This window comes from Gracilinanus agilis, chromosome 1, assembly GCF_016433145.1.
Source record: "Gracilinanus agilis isolate LMUSP501 chromosome 1, AgileGrace, whole genome shotgun sequence".
Taxonomy (NCBI): domain Eukaryota; kingdom Metazoa; phylum Chordata; class Mammalia; order Didelphimorphia; family Didelphidae; genus Gracilinanus; species Gracilinanus agilis.
The window spans coordinates 374,042,941-374,061,337 of record NC_058130.1 but is presented as its reverse complement, the minus strand read 5'-3'; the positions used below and the strand labels follow the sequence as shown (position 1 = coordinate 374,061,337).

The 18,397-nt window shown below is 36.4% G+C and overlaps 1 protein-coding gene across 2 annotated transcripts; it reads right to left on the bottom strand.

Moving 5' to 3' along the window:
* Positions 1 to 6,252: 6,252 nt before the first annotated feature.
* Positions 6,253 to 14,882, bottom strand: HMGCS1 (3-hydroxy-3-methylglutaryl-CoA synthase 1). Of its 2 annotated transcripts, XM_044657758.1 has the most exons (9): positions 14,425 to 14,882; positions 13,955 to 14,080; positions 12,246 to 12,410; positions 11,541 to 11,706; positions 9,925 to 10,095; positions 8,949 to 9,055; positions 7,596 to 7,721; positions 7,184 to 7,347; positions 6,253 to 6,474 (listed from the first exon to the last, which is right to left on the bottom strand). In XM_044657758.1, exons 1-9 carry the CDS (start codon positions 14,870 to 14,872, stop codon positions 6,385 to 6,387), a joined length of 1,563 nt encoding a protein of 520 aa, XP_044513693.1. In that variant the 5' UTR covers positions 14,873 to 14,882; the 3' UTR covers positions 6,253 to 6,384. The 2 variants fall into 2 exon arrangements, with proteins under 2 accessions (XP_044513693.1, XP_044513694.1); XM_044657759.1 differs by lacking the exon at positions 13,955 to 14,080 and having other exon boundaries at positions 14,425 to 14,872.
* Between the last annotated feature and the right edge of the window lie 3,515 nt (positions 14,883 to 18,397).

Sequence of the window (18,397 nt, the reverse complement as noted above, 5' to 3'; positions counted from 1 at the left end):
TCTTTCAAGTCATAATTTTAGTTTGTCAAATTCTCTTCTAAAGGTGATATTCTTGCCTCTCAAACACTATTCATGTCATTGATTTATGCCTTCACCAGTGGTGTATGGTAGCAGTCACCTGAACTTGAAAACAAGGTGAATAGTTTACCTGACCTTCAAAGAATACTCCTGCTCAAGTTGCTATGCATTCCATTCCCGCACCTAGGGCAGTGCATTACACATAGTAGGCATTTAATAAATGTGTTGAATTTTGCATAATCAAAGTTAACCTCCAAACTATCTTATATTGGTAATGTGTTTTTATTAATTCAGTTAAATTAAGTAACTTTAAGCAAATACTGCATTTTAATTTGGTAAGAATTTAGAGAAAACTTTATAAAAAGTTTTTAAAACATCAACCAACATGAACATTTCCTTATAAAAAGAAAAAAGATTGTATATGATAACTATGAATCTCTGATGCAATTTGTTTTTTAAAGATTAAATTTTACATGTTATTTCCAAAAAAAAAAAAGATTATTTAGGATATTGTGAAAAGTATCAGTGAAATTAAGGTGCTGGATGTTTAACTCAGTAGCCAGAAAATCCTCCCCATTTTTCCCCCCACCCACACTTCCACCCCCCCCCCTACCCTCATTGAACGCAACCTTCCCTCTGCAGTTTTCCTCATTTTCTCTTTTTTATTGTAATGTCTAGACCCTTGCCTTAGTTGGTAGTCCTCTTCAGCCTATATTTTTTCTTACATGTTCTCCCTTACATAATTTTTTTTAAACCCTTAACTTCTGTGTATTGGTTCCTAGGTGGAAGAGTGGTAAAGGTGGGCAATGGGGGTCAAGTGACTTGCCCACTGCTGGGAAGTGTCTGAGGCCAGATTTGAACCTAGGACCTTCTGTCTCTAGGCCTGACTCTCAATCCACTGAGCTACCCAGCTGCCCCTCTCCCTTACATATTGCTAGAAATCTAGACTTGGATGCACATCCCTTAGCAGGCTCTCCTGTGCTCATTCCTCCTTGAAGGATATATTCCCTCTTGTCTGCAACCTTTCCTCCTTTAAGATTCCCTTTCAGGGGCAGCTAAATAGCTCCATGGATTAAAAGCTTGACCTAGAGATGGGAGGTCCTGAGTTCCTATCTGGCCTCAGGCACTTCCCACTGGTGTGACTCTGGGCAAGTCATTTAACCCTCATTGCCTGGCCCTTACTGCTCTTCTGCCTTGGAAGTAATACACAGTATTGATTCTAAGACAGAGGCTAAAGGTTTAAAAACAAAGGAAAAAAAGATTCTCTCTATGCATGGCTCTCAATCCACTGAGCTACCCAGCTGCCCCCTTCCCGGTCCTCTTGAAAGGTTTCCCTTAGATGGGCTCCTTTCTCCTCATATGGGAGTCTTCCCCTCCCTAAAAACAGACAAAAATCCCTTGACCTTGCCACCCCTTCAAGCTGTTATTTCCTTTTTCCCTGTCAAGCTCCTACACCTAAAAGCTTTCGCTTTCTCCCTGCTCATTCCTTGAGATCTGGTCTGATCCTTCTACTCTACCATTTTCATCAAAGGTTACATATAGTCCTTTAATCCCGCAATTTGATGACAGCTTTCCACACTGTCAACAACTTCCATCATGGCTACCCTCTTCTTGGCACACTGCCTGGTAAAACGCTCATTGATGGGCTCTCTTCTGGTCCTCCTTTTGCCTGTATGACTTCCCCTTTTATTTCCAATGCTGAATCACAATCCATTTTCCTTCCCCTTCGTGTGGAAGTGGATACTCAACACTGCCACCATCTCAAACTCCTTTTTGTCCACATAGCCACCACCTTAGTTCACCACTGGTCTTCCTACTTGGTCTATTTCCAATTTCTCTTCTTCCATATGTCCTCCCAAAGTATTCTTCTTAGACAGGTCCGCTGAATATCTCTTCCCTTTATAAACCTCAGCTTTGACTTGCCTATACAATAAAATCACAACCTCTTTTTCCTGGTATTTACATTCCTCACTATCTAGTTTCAATCTACCCATTCAGTTCCATTTCATATTACTCCATTTTACGTATCCCTATATTCCAGTTGAAACAGATGTATAGCTGTTCTGTAAACTTGACCTACTATTCCCTCTTAGGTTCTTTTTTCATAAGTAGTCCTGAGTTTTGAATATATATGCTCCTTCCTCTTTCTCTTTGTCATCTGGGTTTGCTTTCAATGATTCCATTTCTCCCTCTTTTATACTTTTTCCCTTCTCAAATTATCTTGTGTAGTTTTACCTTTGCATAGCATATGTCCCCTACTTGAATATATATGCTCCTTGGGGCTTGGGTACCTTAACTGTTTACATCCAATAGACTCTTTTTAAAACACCTATTATCATGTGTAACTGAATTATTACTTTAATACAACGTTATGCTGAACTGAAAAAAACCTAACAAGTTCTTCATGTCACATTGCCAAAAATGGATTTTAAAGAAAAACACTTTTGCTAATTATGTCCTCATAGCTTCTTGAACAACGATGATAGTGGAAGTAAGATATAAAACACATATTTATGTTTATTTTCTTATATTAAAATTAAACTATCAGGACATCTAGGTAGCTCAGTAGGATAGAAAGCAAGGACTAGAGGTGAGTGGTTCAAATTTGGCCTAAGACACTTCCTAGCTGTGTGATCCTGAGGGCAAGTAACTTTACCCCAATTGCATAGTCCTTATTTCTCTTCTGTCTTGGAACCAATACTTAGAGAGAAGGTAAGAATTAAAAAAAAAATTTTTTTAAACCAATTATGTGTACTAACAAATTTCCACACAAGTTTTCCTAATTATATGATGAAATTTATCTCCCTCCCTCCCTTCCCCCTTCTAGTGCTGGCAGATGATTCGATCTAGGTTATACATGTATAACCATGCAGAATGTTTCCATATTGTTCATTTTTACAAGTGAATAATCTTATAAAACTAAAACCCCAAAACATAAATTCAAGTAAACAATTGAAAAAATCATATGCTTTCATCTGCATTCTAACTCCAATAGTTCTTTCTCTGGAGATGGACAGCATTCCCCATCATAAGTCCCTCAGATTGTCCTGGATCTGTCACAGTCGATCATTCTCCAATATTGCTGTTATTGTGTACAAAGTTCTCCTGGTTCTGTTTATTTCATGGCAAAAAGTTTTCTGCTTATTTCACTGCATCAGTTCATGTCGGTCTTTCTGGCTCTTTCTGACATCATCCTATTCATCATTCCTTACAGCACAATAGTATTCCATCACCATCATATACCAAGATTTGTTCAGTCATTCCCCAATTGATGGACATCCCTTTAATTTCCAATTCTTTGCCACCACAAAAAGAGCAGCTATAAATATTTTCATACAAGTAGGTCCTTTCTCCCCCCTTTTCCCCATCTCTCTAAGACACAGACCTAGTAGTGGTATTACTGGATCAAAGGGTATGCATTGTTTTATAACCCTTTGGGCTTAATTCCAAATTGCCTTCCAGAATGGTTACACAGCTCCACCAGCAATGTATTACCTCCAACATTGATCATTTTCCTTTACTGTCATATTGGCCATCTGATAGGTGTGAGATTTCAGAGTTATTTTAATTTGAATTTCTCAAGTCAAGAAGGATTTAGAACATTTTTTAATATGATTATTGATAGAAGAGTTTTAAAAAAATAAAATAACATTACCTACTACTGTGAACTGGGTTGTATTTCCTATATATACTAACAAAGAACCAAATAAACCCCAAAAAAGCCTTTGCAATTGTGTCACTTTCAGTACATTAAAAAAAAATCAACCTAAATCCAATTTCTGGCAGCACTTTACAGTTAGGAAATTAAGCAAAATCTCATCCCTCAATACCATTTTTCTCAAATAAGGACCAAAGCAGGAAGCAGGGGGTATTAAGATTTCAAGGACTTAAGTTTGGTCTTGTGGCTTGAAATTATTTCTCCTTCCATGATCCTTTTTTTGAAAAGCTATTTGCTACCAGAACTTCTCACTAAAGTGAGCTATATTGCCCAATAACCCACTTGTTTTTTAATACATATCACAAGCTACAAACCAGAGTTAAAAAGGTTTCCAATAAAATTTTCAAAATGAGCTTTCCTATCTTTCTGAGTTCAGCCTAGTTGCACTTTAAATAGAGATCAAATTTATTCTGAAGACTGAGCCAAATTAAGGCCAAATCCAGTAAATGCAACAGAAATGGCACTTAAGGAATCAAGCAGAATTTTCATGCTGGAAGAAAACATGAAGAAACAAGCTCAGGGGGTTCAAGTGACTTGTTAAAGTGAATGCTTATGGAATTTGAGTCCTTGAGTTAAAAAAATTAAAAATGATTATTTGCAAGACCAAAAATTAACAAGTTATCAACTAACTGGAAGCCACAAAACCTATGTCTATCTAAATTATTTGATGCATATTTGCTGAAATTTATAACTGATGTTTACTCACTTCACAAATTAGTTTCTTAGGTAAATTTTTTTTGCCACTTAGGCAAATTTTTAAAGAAGTTTTTTTTGTTGCTTTAAATAAAATGAAATCTTGTTAATAGGCATGATTAACAAGTGACCATTTGTGAATTCTCATTCTCAAAAGAAAAAGGATTGGTAGTTAATTTCTTGGTAGAATAAAAAGACCTTCATAGACATGAAATTTCTCTTAAAACTTTATTTCAAAGTTATTCACCTCATCTTAATGAAGTGTATTGAGTTAATATTCTGTGCCAGTGGTACTAGGTCTGTCCATTGCCGGCAATGGAACTTTCATTCACCCAATTCTCTTGGCACCCGAAGTTATTCTTTTCAAAACATTTTTAATCCCCAACACTTGCAAAAGCACCGCATGCACCATTTTCCCCATCAATCTTTAAATCAGAACTTACATCATTAATCTACATCAGCAGGTGTTAAAATGAAGTCATTTTAACTCGCTTTTGACTGTACAAATCAAAAAAAAAAGCTACCAGTTAATATCAGACAAGAATAATTTACAAACACATTACGCATTACCTTGTAATCTGAAACATTACATTTCATGTCGTTTGTGCAAGTTTGTAATAGATAACTGAAACTTCACAGAATTTAATAAAATAAAGTTTTAAAAATTAGTTCTGTACATTAGTTCCAACTACCTCTGTATTTTTATAACCTAATAAGGCTCATGTTATAGTTCAGCACCAAGTGGGCCTACATAACTGTCCAATAAGTCTTTTTTGTTCATTCTGACATCGTTCATTCTATGACATTTTTCCTTTGTGGGATACATAGTTTTCTTGGTGAAAGTCTGAATGAAAGCTTCACAAGTTGGATTGCATGACAGTGATGCAGAATTCTGAATTCTCTTTTTTGGCCTGGTCAAACAAAGTCTAGGAAAATACTCGGGCCATGCCAACCGTTTTACTCCTGTCAAAAAATCATCATGGATTTAGATTGTCAGTTTCTGAAGTTAAGTCTGTAATACTGAAGAGTAACTCTAGTAATGTTTAAAATTGCTGCCCTCTCCCCTTTTATTCAAGTTAACAATAAAGGATTTCATGCTTGTAGAAGGTACTTAACTAGCAACCCTCACCACCACCCCCAAATTAAAATAAGGTACAAAGAACCGTAACAGCATAAGCCTTCTTAAACATTTCAAGCATTATTCAGAACTGATAACCAAAGGCTGCCCAAGGAGTAGGCCCAGAGACAAGAATTGCTCCTACCAAAGGTGCCACATGTCACAAAGGTCATCTCCAGAAGGAGCTTGTTCAAGACTACTATTCTTTAGTTCACAAAGGCCATTATCCTGACTTCTGGTCACTACTGGGCTCAATTCAAATAGAGCTAGTATCACCTCCCTAAAACTTCATTTTCTTCTTCTGTGAAATACTTATAAAATTTAGAAAAGGGACACTTCTGGTTATGCCATTTTCACAGGGCTTATGTAAACCACATTTTTAAAAAATCCCTCAAGTTTTATTTCAAAAACTGAAGGTGCTTTTAGCAGTCTTGCTTAATGCTATTTAAAAATATTTATATATTTAAAAAATTGAAGTTGTCTAGTGACATCTCCATTTTCTTCTGCCAGAAGCACGCGATTCATTTGACCACATCAAAAGCTGAACTTCATGCTTACAAATAGTTGAAGAGGTATGAAGGTTTCAAAGTCCTCAACATCATTCCAGTGCATTCATGTAATTTCAGTGTTATGTAATCACAACAGGAAGCATGTCAGCAAAATGAACTAAACAAAGACTTTCAGATGTACACGATAGTTTCCAGGCTCCAATTAAGACACATCAAAATTTAGGCAATATGTAATCCCTTTAAGTTTTTCCCAGATGTCCCAATTCTTCCCTTCCCCATATTGTCCCTCCCCCTCCCCATGATGAAGTCTTCCACCTCACAGAGGTATCTCAGTGGTCCCCATTACTAATGGTAGCTGCTTCAGGTTCTGCTGTTGTTGCAGGGAGTCGTGGCACTTTCTTGGCAGGGCTTGGGATATGCTTTTAAAAAGAAAAAAGAAAAATTGGTTTTTACAAACTTATCTGAAAGCAGGATAACCCAGTAAACACTTTACCTTTTTAGATACTAGTTTTTATGCTAGTAGATCAGACACATATATCCTACGCTTCTTGGTATTCCAAGATCATGTCTTTTTTACAGAAGAAGCTACCAAGTCTTATGTGATTATGACTCTGGTTCTTCAAATGTTTCATTCTGGATGTTTACAGTATAATTTCTGTGCCAATAGGAATTCTGGAATATGGCTATAACATTTTTGGGACTTTTTCTTTTGGGGTTTCTTTCAGGAAGAGATTATGGGTGCAATCTATCTCCACTTTGCTTTTTAAATAGAACTGGGTAGTTTTCAGCATTTAAAATTTCTTGAACTGTAGTATACAGGCTTAAAAAAAAAACAAAATGGGAGAAACAAAATATTCTAAAGTTTAAAAATCAGGTTCAGTACATATTTAAGATCTAGAGATCATGGGTTTAATCTGATAGAGAAGCCCTTAGTTAGATGGAACACAGATTCTGTCTTCCCTTTATTCCCAGATAATTTAGATATGAGAAGAAATATTTTGAGAGGCATCTTATAAGAGAGAGAGGCTAAATCCTAGGCTCTAGAGAGGTGGAGAGACAAGTATCCTTATGGGCTCCTTATCTTTTTTTCCCCACTTCCCTTATGAACATCTCAGAAGCATTCCTTACCTCAGCTGCTGTGTTTGAATGTACAAGTCCAGCCCCTGCATCAAGAGTGCCATCATTTGGAGAAGGACGACGAGCATAAGTCCTTCGGTGCTTTTCATCTACTCTAACCAAGTACCAACTTCCTTCAAAGAGAGCATCCACTGACCCTTGGGGAATGTAGTTAACTACAAAAGGGGACACAAAATAAATATTAATAAAAACAATTTTACTAGGTGACTCCCAAATAGCAATATCAAGTAGCTGCCCTTTGCTACTTCTTATCAATCAGCTAATTTTCAGATAAATCAGAAAAGCACCATAACCAAAACCCCAATAATCTCTTCATTACAAGTCACAAATCTATGGTTTTTCATTCTGCCAAGCTGTTACTTTTTTTTTAAATGAAAAGTTACTTTAACACAAAAATCTTTACCCAAGTGATGAGTTTCTTCTCGGAGCTTCATATTTTCAGCAAAGACATCTGGTGCAACACAGGTTCTCGAGTCAAGCCTCGTTTTCAGATCACATAAACTCATTGTTATTTTATCCAGGGCAGATCCTAAAACAAAAAATTATCATCAATAAATCATTGAATAAAAAATTAATCTCTGGCCTACTTTTAAGTGTTGGTTAAAATTTTTCCCTGACTACCGTACACATTCCTAAATTGCCTTGCAGCAAATGAATCAATTAGTTGTTTATATAGACACCTCTGCAAGGTAAATATTCTGCAGAAATCAATTAACTAATTCTCACAAGTTAAACAAAACACCCTGAGAGTCTACCATTTGTACAGGGTGAAAAGATTACTATAGTTAAGTATCCTTACCAGCAACCCTGCTTGGTCTCAACTTCTGGGAACACTAGGGCAGGCACAGGATAAACTGATTACATGTGAAATCAACACCATGCTGACTGACTCGTTTTTTTGATACTCAACACATGTCAACTGCCTCTAATTTGCCTTTCTGAGAACCTGGAGGACTTCAATAAAATTGAACAACAGCAGAAATTGGGTGGCTGCTATCATATTCACTGTATAGAAGGTTAAGTGAAAATAAATCAAATTATTTCCCAAAGGTGGATAAATTTTAGAAAGAATAAGCAACCAGAGGGAAAATAAAATAGTACATCATAGGAGTCATATCCAATGGATTATGGCATGGCCATATTACACAGGCAAAAAAAGTCAGGCTTAAACCAGTTTTTAAATTAATTGGGAAATATTTAATAAAACATCTTTCTTTTATGGTCTTTTTTTTTTTAAACCCTTACCTTCCATCTTGGAGTCAATACTGTGTATTGGTTTTAAGGCAGAAGAGTGGTAAGGGTAGGCAATGGGGGTCAAGTGACTTGCCCAGGGTCACACAGCTGGGAAGTGTCAGGCCAGATTTGAACTTAGGACCTCCCATCTCTAGGCCTGGCTCTCAATCCACTGAGCTACCCAGCTGCCCCCCTTTTGTGGTCTTCTGAATCAATATGCAGCCTGCAGAAATTCGTATGTTGTACACAGTACTACACTGTGTCATAAAAATTGGTAAAGGAAAAGGTCAAGACAGGAAAAAAAAATGTTTGTAGGAGAAGCATTATGATTCAACCACCATCCTCTTGCCTAAATCAATGAGATTTTTAGAATAAATAAAAACTCTCTTTTAGGGCTTTATCTGCTATGTGCCATCTCAACGCCACACAACTGCTTTAGGAAACAATTTAAAGTAGACAAGTGTTTTTCAAACCAAGTTAACCTTAGAGTAGGCAACATTTTAAAAACAAATTAAATACTTACCAGGTGTGGCATCTTGTGTAACTTTAAGGGAATATAATGTAGCAGCAAAACCTGACCCATAGGAAAAGACTCCAATCCTTTGACCTGCCAATTGCTGAGGTGTGAACCTAATATAGCAGAAAAAAAACCTATTAGCAAATCACAGTTGTCCCCAAAGAGTTAAGTGGGAATCAAAAATATGGGCAAAATGTTCATATCCACAAATTTATTAACTGAATTTAATATTGTGATATCAGGGCAGACAAATTGAAAATGAAAATTTCTAACACTGACTTGTTAAAAACTGAATACTTAGTGCCACAAAGCTAAGTAAATTATTATACTCTAAAAATCAGTTATGCTCTCATCTGGCAAGCTCCGATGTTCAATAAAGGCCAAGAATGAATAAGTCAGAAAAGCAGGCATGGGGTGTTATATATGATCATGAGTGCTTCAGAACGTAGTAATAGTTTCATACTATTCAGTATTCAATCTTTTGTTGTTCTAACATTAAAGTAACACAGATAGCTGGGCTGAATTTGAGCTGATGGTTTTTTGTTTTTTTTTTAGTGTCTTGGAGTTTCTTTCTTATTCCATTTGTAGCCCATTTCCCAGATTTTCTACCCACACCAATCTTTAAGACTTCAAATTAACTGCCATTGATTAGAGAAAAAAACAATTCTAAATCAAGTTACTCCTAGGGGACAAAGATTAGTCTTTCTATTACATGTGCTAACTTTTTTTTTTTTGGCTCCACGAAACACAATTTTATCATTCTATACCCAATATGGACACTTGAGTTCACTCTTTCTAAGGATTTATAAGCAATTAAGTGGCTATATTCAGATTTTAGACAATAAAGTGTCTAAAAGCAAGAGTAGACAATAGATGTGCTTTTCCGAGGACAACAAAGAAGCAAAGACATATGACTTTATAACATCATAAATGGCCATCCTGATTTAGTCAATTTAAAAAAAAAACTAGAATTAATGCTTACTGTGCTAGGACAGAGGCAAGGGAGCCATACACTGAAGGTGTATACATATTTCCGTTCTGATTGGAAACAAGCAAAGATGCTTTGGTTTTCTGATTAAAGAGTTCAGCACTGGCCTTCATAAATGCCTTTTCCACATCTCTATCAAAGTAGGTATCTTCTAGTTTAACATCCCTATGAAGAAAGCAAAGTTTAGAAATAGATTTAATTCTATTAAAAATACAGTCTCAGAAGAGTATGTTAGAAAATAGTCCTGACTAAAATTCAATACATTGTTTTTCTGTTTAACACAAACAACAAAGCATTTATTAGAACGTATCTATGTCTCACCAATGACGTTATGGGGTTTAGCTATAAGATATGATCAGAGGCATAAGATATATGAAACACTTAGAGAATAATGATGGTGTGGTACCAACTATAAAGAATGGAACTGATGTTAGAAACAACAAAAAGCCTGGCATGATATGAAAAATTCAGAAATGCCCATGTTGTAAGAGATATGAGATGGGCTTCAAAACCATGGGTAGGAAAAGAGTGAAGAAAGCATTCTAAGTGGAAAGGATAGTATGAATAAAAGGCAAAGTATATGTCAAATAATAGTTGAAAATTGAAATTGAGTGGAATGCCAGACTTATGGAAGACTTTAAAATTGGGTAGAGGAAGTCAGTCCTGAGTAAGCAACAAAAGAGTCATTTTGGATTCTTGATCAAGAAAAGAACATGATAACAACTGTATAAGAGACTGATTTGGCACTGTGAGCAGGAGAAAGTGAAGGCAGTGGGGAACAGAATTTGGGAGATAGTTGACAGTGGGAATATAGTAGAAAGAGCATATTATCAACCCAAGAAGTTACATAAACTTTGGCAGACCACAACATCTGTACCACAGTTTTCTCATCAAAGGTAACAGATATAGATGGTTCTCTTAGTATTTCCCAGTTCTATCATTCTATGACTTCCTCTAATGTGGGGAACTACCAAAAATGATTCAAAGAGTTCTAAAATAGACTAGAAGGGCAGTAATACTACTGGCAAATGGAGTACTGTGGAAAGCAAGTCAATCTTGGTTTAGGAGAATGGGGAAGGAAGGAACAAGATTCTTTTGAGATGTGATGAAATCTGACTTGACCTCAGATACACAAATCCCAGGGCCCTTCAGACAACTGAAAACACAGGTAAGAAGTCAAGGTTAGAGAAACTGTTTTGGGAGTGATTTACAAAAGCAATAGCAGAGCAGAAAAATGAGAAAAGTCTTGAGCATTAACTGAGTTCTTGGCAAAAACAGCCAATGGAGACACAAAGATCTGAGAGGTAGGGAATTAAAAAAAAATACAGCTATAAATAATAAGGAAGCTATTTACCTCCTAAAAAAATAATGGGTGTTCAGTGTCAAATTAAAGGAAGAATTTCCAGTGAATAGTTAAGGTAAAAAATCAATCAAGAAAATATATGAACAGAGGAGCTGAAAAAATATAGAACATGAAAATAGTCTAATGGTTAAGACATACAAAGTGATATAGAGTAAAGAAAGCAGATTCGGAAACCTAGTACTGGAGTATATTCCTGAAGCTACAAATGTTCTAACATAAAAGGAAAAAAAGTAATAACTTCTCTTACCCAAAGGCCTCCAGGCCATTATATATGCTACTTTTGTCTCTGTTTTGGTCACTGAGGAAGTCATTCAGCAACAACCGAGCTAGAGACTTCTGAACCAGTTTACAGTATGGTGAATGAAAAATCATGAAGCCAAAGTCATTCAAGGTAAAATCTCTATCATTTCCCTCTGAAATAGAAAAGTGGCACCAAAAAATATGAATTTGGGATGTCACTAATTCTAGATTTTGGCTAACATATTAGGGGAACTTGATCTCAGCTTTTTGTTTTTTAACCACAGTACAATGGAAAATAGCAATTAACATTATAAAATATTTATCTTGGGTATTAGATGCACATAGAGATGTTCATTAAACATCATGCTCCTAAAAGCATGTTAAGAATAAAATGCATCATGATTTCTTTTTATTCTACATATTATAAGGAATATTCAACCTACAGCAGTTCCCTTGTGATGAAAAATAAATATTATATATATATATATATATATATATATATATATATATATATCCCTATATTAAATCACAGAGTCAAATACAGGAGGATTGCTAGTGTCTCATACAGTGCTCTACATCATCAAAGGACATTTGATTTTAGAAATCCAGATAGTATGATACTATTTTATAAACTCATTCATCTTTTGGCCTCCAAATCATGTTTATTGTTGTGTTACAATAGGCACACAAGCCCAATAAAAATAAAGCATACCTTTCTGCCATTTGGCACGAATCTTGTTTCGGTAGACAGCATAACAGCGATCTAATGCACTGAGATAGCACTGTATAGAGAGTTTACCATCAACTACGGGATATTCAGATAGCATATCAGGCTTGTAAAAGTCATAAGCATGTTGCATGTGTGTCCCACGAAGTCCTAAGATAGAAATAAAATGACATGTTTCCACTTCTTGTAATTTATGTTTTAAGAGACAGAATATCAACAGGAGACTTTCTAAAACCACTCACCCTAGTATGTATATGAATCTTGATATGAACTCCATGAAGTATATCATTCCCAAGAATTAGACCAAATATTCACTTTGTAGTACCATTAATGTATTTACTGGAGAGATAACAATTTGCCTCACTTGAAAGAAGTGAAGTCAATTGAATACCTAACTGAAAGATTTTATCAAACAGATTCCCAAGGGTAGTTAAGTAGCTCAGTGGGTAGGGAGCCAGGTCTGGAGATAGAACACCCTGGATTCAAATCTGACCTCAGACACTTCCTAGCTTTGTGGCCCTGGGCAAGACACTTAACCCCAACTGTCTAGCCTTCCACATTTCTGCCTAAGAATTGATACTTTGATACAATCAATAGTATTGATTCTAAGACAGAGGGTAAGGGTTTTAAAAATTCAGACTTCAGGGGGCAGCTAGGTAGCTCAGTGGAGTGAGAGTCAGGCCTAGAGACAGGAGGTCCTAGGTTCAAATCCGGCCTCAGCCACTTCCCAGCTGTGTGACCCTGGGCAAGTCACTTGACCCCCATTGCCCACCCTTACCACTCTTCCACCTATGAGACAATACACCGAAAAGTACAAGGGTTTAAAAAAAAAAATTCAGACTTCAGGGGCAGCTGGGTAGCTCAGTGGATTGAGAGTCAGGCCTAGAGATGGGAGATCCTAGGTTCAAATCCGGCCTCAGACACTTCCCAGCTGTGTGACCCTGGGCAAGTCACTTGACCCCCACTGCCCACCCTTACCACTCTTCCACCTAGGAGCCGATTCACAGAAGTTAAGGGTTTAAAAAAAAAATGGAAAAAAATTCAGACTTCATTTATTTATCATCCTGTTTGGCATATAGTAAGCATTTAATAACACTTTTAAAGGAACTAAAATTTTTAAAAATTCTTTTAAAGGAAATGAGTCATCATAACCATTAACATTTAGGCACAAATTTTACAACAGTGACCAATATGGAAGTATTTTGTATGCTAATGAATTTATGGCCCAGATCAAGTTGCTTACATCTCTGAGTGGGGGGAGGAAGGGAGAGAAGAAGATGGTATTGATCTTATAATTTTGGAAAGCACATGTTGAAAATTATTATTATATGTAATTGGGAAAATAGAGTATCTTTGAATTAAAAAATATATATCCAACAAATAAGAGCAAAAGAAAATGTATCATGGAACCCAGAGAAACAAAGCAGTGTTGGAACTACCATGTTAAATTTGAAATATATTTTAAAAGCCATATGTAAGAGATTCACAGTTTCATGTGGTCCTCTTTTTACTGTTCTTTGAATGTGGAAATGTTTGTGCTTGTTAATGCTTATCAAGTTCAGAGTTATAAAGGAGAAATTTAAAAAAAAAACATTTAGGGACAAAAGTTACTCTACCAGGTAGGCAGACATACTTCATTCAGCTTCAAACCACTACAAAAGTTAACTTGCTTTCTTCCCCCAAAAGAGACTCACCTCGCTCTAAAATTAAAGGTGCATTTGGGCCAATTAACATAGCCACAGCTCCAGCTCCTCCTGTTGGTCTAGCATTTCCTGTGGCATATACAGCAATATCTCCTGCAACCACCAGAGCATAACGTCCTGCAACATGATTTTTAAAAGTTAGCTTCAAAGATGATCAGTATCACAAAGCTTACATACATTTCAACCTATCTACTCTCTACATTACAAAAATAAAATTTCCCAAAGAAGTCAGTCATTTTAGAAATAACGTTGCTGTTAAAACATTTAAATGCCCATTTTGTCCAACTGAATCAACTCTGTAAGTCACATGAGCTAAAAAATTTGTAGTAATCATTCTTAATGTATTAAAACAGTAACTGGTTAAAAAAACAATCTTGCAGGCACTTTTTCTATAAAAAAAGGTAACAAGGACTATTTGCCAAATACAAAGAGTTTTCCTAGCTAAGGGACACATGACGTACCATCCCAGGAACTAGATTCTATCCAGTTAACAGCGTTGAAAACTGCAGCAGTGCCTCCATAGCATGCGTTGGTTGTATCGATTCCTTCTATATCTGTATTTCCTGATTCTTCAAATAGTTGCATTAAATTTGTCTTCACTGACTTGGACTTATCGATGATTGTCTCTGTTCCAACTTCTAGCCTTCCAATGCAATCATAGGAAAGATTGTTTCTCTCCATAAGATTCTGCACTACAGTCAAGCACAATGAGTTGATATCCTCTCGATCTGTACAGAAACCCATTTTGGCTTGGCCTAAGCCAATGGTATACTTTCCAGCATCAACACCATCATACTTTTCCAACTCTACTTGATCAACATACTGAGAAGGAAAATAGATCTCCAGGGCAACAATTCCCACATCTTTTGGCCAACAGGCTTCTGCATTCAAAGGGAGGGACCCAGGCATGGTGAAAGAGCTTTAGAAAGCAAAAAAAATAAACAAAATCTTACTTTAGTAACTAATAGCCTAATTTTCAAAAGAATATGTAAACCTATGAAGTGATTTTCTTAATCATTCAATCAATTATCTTAAATATTACATGAAGGAATAAAATATTATATAAAAATTCTATTATTTAGAACATATCCTATCCATGCAGCTACTGTAGAATCTAGGAGATCCTTGACATTACATTTCTATAGGTTGTTTAGGAAAATGTCTACTGTACTATAAAGAAATGAAAACAATTAAGACCTCTTACATTATGGCTATCAGGTCAATGTTCAATTTATTCCCAATCATAAAATGAAATAAAGAGTTCAGTTCTAATCCAGGCGAGTAGTTTGTTTCTATTGTATACTGTTAAAGATAGCATAAGTTCATAGTAGAGCAAAACAACTCACATTTTATGGAACTCAAAAGTCTAGTAAGTGATCAGCATTGTTTTGAGGGTGAGTTAATTAAATGGCTGTGTTCTAAGTAAGACCTCAATGTTGGTGATGTTATCTATCAAAATTCTCTTACCAGAGCTAAAAATATCATGAGGAGTTTAAAAAAAACCATCTTACAGGATATCTCACAGGATTCAAGTAAAAAAGAATCTCCTACACCTTCCCTCTTACAGTATATATAAGCGATGTTGACACCACAAAACCCTGAAGTATCTCTTGAATTAAAGACTCAAGTTAGGTAGTTTTCAACATTAATCTAGCTCTTTCAAAATTATCCATTAATTTTAAAGTAGTATTTTAATTCTTCATTAACCAAGATATTCAATTAACAAGGAAATTCAATTCTCCAAGGGCAAATGGGAGTTTATTTTAACAGAAAATTGGCTATTTATCACCATTCAGTCAGATTTCCACTTGGTTCCAGAACTTCATGCCACATTGGTGCCATATTCTCCCAGCCACTGTAGACTTAACTGGTTTTTTTTATAACCATTAGAATGTCCTTTAACCTTTCTAAACCTCAGTTCCTTCATTTGTAAAATGAAGGGGTAGATCCTAAGGTTCTCGCCAGCATTAAAAGTTCTACAAATTGACTCTGTCCCTGTCTGGCAGCAGCACATTGTTGGGTGCCTGCTGCCTAGGCAACAGAATGTCTCTTCAGCAGGGACAGAAGGTGCTCTTTGGTTGCTCTGGTACAGTGCTGTCTTTTGAAAAACATATAACATTTATTGTCTGTCCAACTATAATCTATTTGATCCTACATTACCTTACATTGTTTAGCTCTTCCTGAGTATACACGCACTGTCTTTTCAGCCAGATGATAAGCTCTGGAAAGCCGAAACCAAGAACTCCTCTACTTTGTCCCTAACACAGTAGCGGTGTAGAGGTCCTACAAAACACTCATGGGGGTAACTTCATTGCTATATGGCTAGCCAACTCCACTACTGGGCAGTTTTAATTATAAAGAAAGGATTGTTTTGTTTTTTTAAACTCTTACCTTCTGTCCAAATATCAGTTCTATGAAAGAAGAGCAGTAAGGGCTAGGTGAACAAGGTTAAGTGATTTGTCCAGGGTCACACAGCTAGAAGTGTCTAAATCCAGGTCCTCCTGGCTCCAGACCCTATCCACTATGCCATCTAGTTGCTCCTCTAATTTACATTCTTTTTTTTTTTTAAACCCTTAACTTCTGTGTATTGGCTCCTTGGTGGAAGAGTGGTAAGGGTGGGCAATGGGGGTCAAGTGACTCGCCCAGGGTCACACAGCTGGGAAGTGTCTGAGGCCGGATTTGAACCTAGGACCTCCCCTCTCTAAGCCTGACTCTCAATCCTCTGAGCTACCCAGCTGCCCTCTAACTTACATTCTTAAGAGAGCTGTCTAGGGCACTGAGAGGTTTAGTGATCTGTCCATTCTCTTGGTCTCTCAGCAAATCTGTGATAAAACAAAGGACTTAAATAACCCAGGTCTTTTATGACTTCAGGACTGGCCCATTAACCATTATACTACATTGTCTCTCTATTACTATGGTTAGACAGTTAAAATAGTTCTTTTCCTATAGAAGCCACTGTCAGACTTAGTCTTTCTCCCTGCCCCCTACCACAGACATTACCCACTTTCTGTGTGAAGTATAACAGTAAATTACAGTTAACATTTGCCTACTATGGACCAAAAACAGTACTAAGAGCCCAAGATACTATTATCCCCATTTTACAGTTGAGGAACCTGGGGCAAACAGGAGGTTAAGTGATTTGCCCAAGGTCACATGGCCAGTAAGTGTCCAAAGCTGGATGTGACTTTGGGTATTCCTAAAAAAAAGGCCCAGCACTCAATTCCCTGTGCCATGTGGCTGCCTAGAAAAAGTGGCTTCTAAAAAAATGCTTCAAATTTCTTCTTGGAACTAAAATAAACAATGTAATGCCACCATTTCCCCCTGTTAGTTCTGGGTCATCACATTCTAATGTGAATAGCATGTCTTTTATGTTAGGAATCCAGATCCTCAAGATGCTGAAAATTTGTGTTGACAGCAGAGCTAAGTATAGACCCTATATATGACCTATTGCTAGAGAACTACCCCCACCCACTCTTTAAGGCATTGAGATTTACTGACACTCTTTAGGATGACTGTAATCAGCTAAAGTCTATCTAACTACCTAAATGAAGTTCTTCAGTCATGACCAATTCTTCCTGATTCAGTATGGGGTTTTCTTAGCAAAGATCCTAGAGAGGCTGCCATTTCCTTTTCTAGTGGATTAGGCTAGCAGAGGCTAAGTAACTTACCCAGATTCACATAGCTAGTGAATGTCTGAGGCTGGATTTGGACTTGGGACCATGCAATTTCTGGCCCAGAACTCTATACATTGAGTCATCTCACTGCCTCCACCTAGCTGATGACTTCATATAAAAAGTATAAAGCTTTGCAGCATAAGGTTTTGGCAAATACTTTGCTGGCAACAACTATATTATACAATTTCAAAATATTTATCCCATTAAAAATTGAAAATGGCAAGTGAAATTTCCTTGACAAACAAATTTTTAAGAGGGTGACAAATTACTATGGAGGCAGGCAAGAGAAAATAATTTGCTTCTTTCCTCTTTCAAGCAGTATGGTATAAGCAGGTGTTTTTTATTTTAATGAGGAAAAGGAACATTGTTTGAATTCATTCATAATAGAAGTCAGAAACCAGCTAAGAGAAGCAGCTCAGATTACATAGCTTTGACTTATGCAGTTTAAAACAAAACAAAAAGAAATAAACTTTACCAACAGCAACAAAATCAGATGTGTTATAAAAAAAAACTCCAAAAAAGGGTAGAACAAACTCTAAAAAGGAAAAGGATAGGGAGAGAAAAGGCAACTATTTCTTTAGGCTTCTTTCCAAAACTAATGGTTTATTTAAGTGAAGAGCTTTCTGTACTGCTTAATACTATTGGTGTATGAAGGAGAAGGGTCATTTATGGCAACTTCTTTACAAGAAATATTGCCAATAGCCTAAGTCTTTCTCCCCTTATCATCATCAACCCCTCCAATACAAAGGATCCAGTTTCA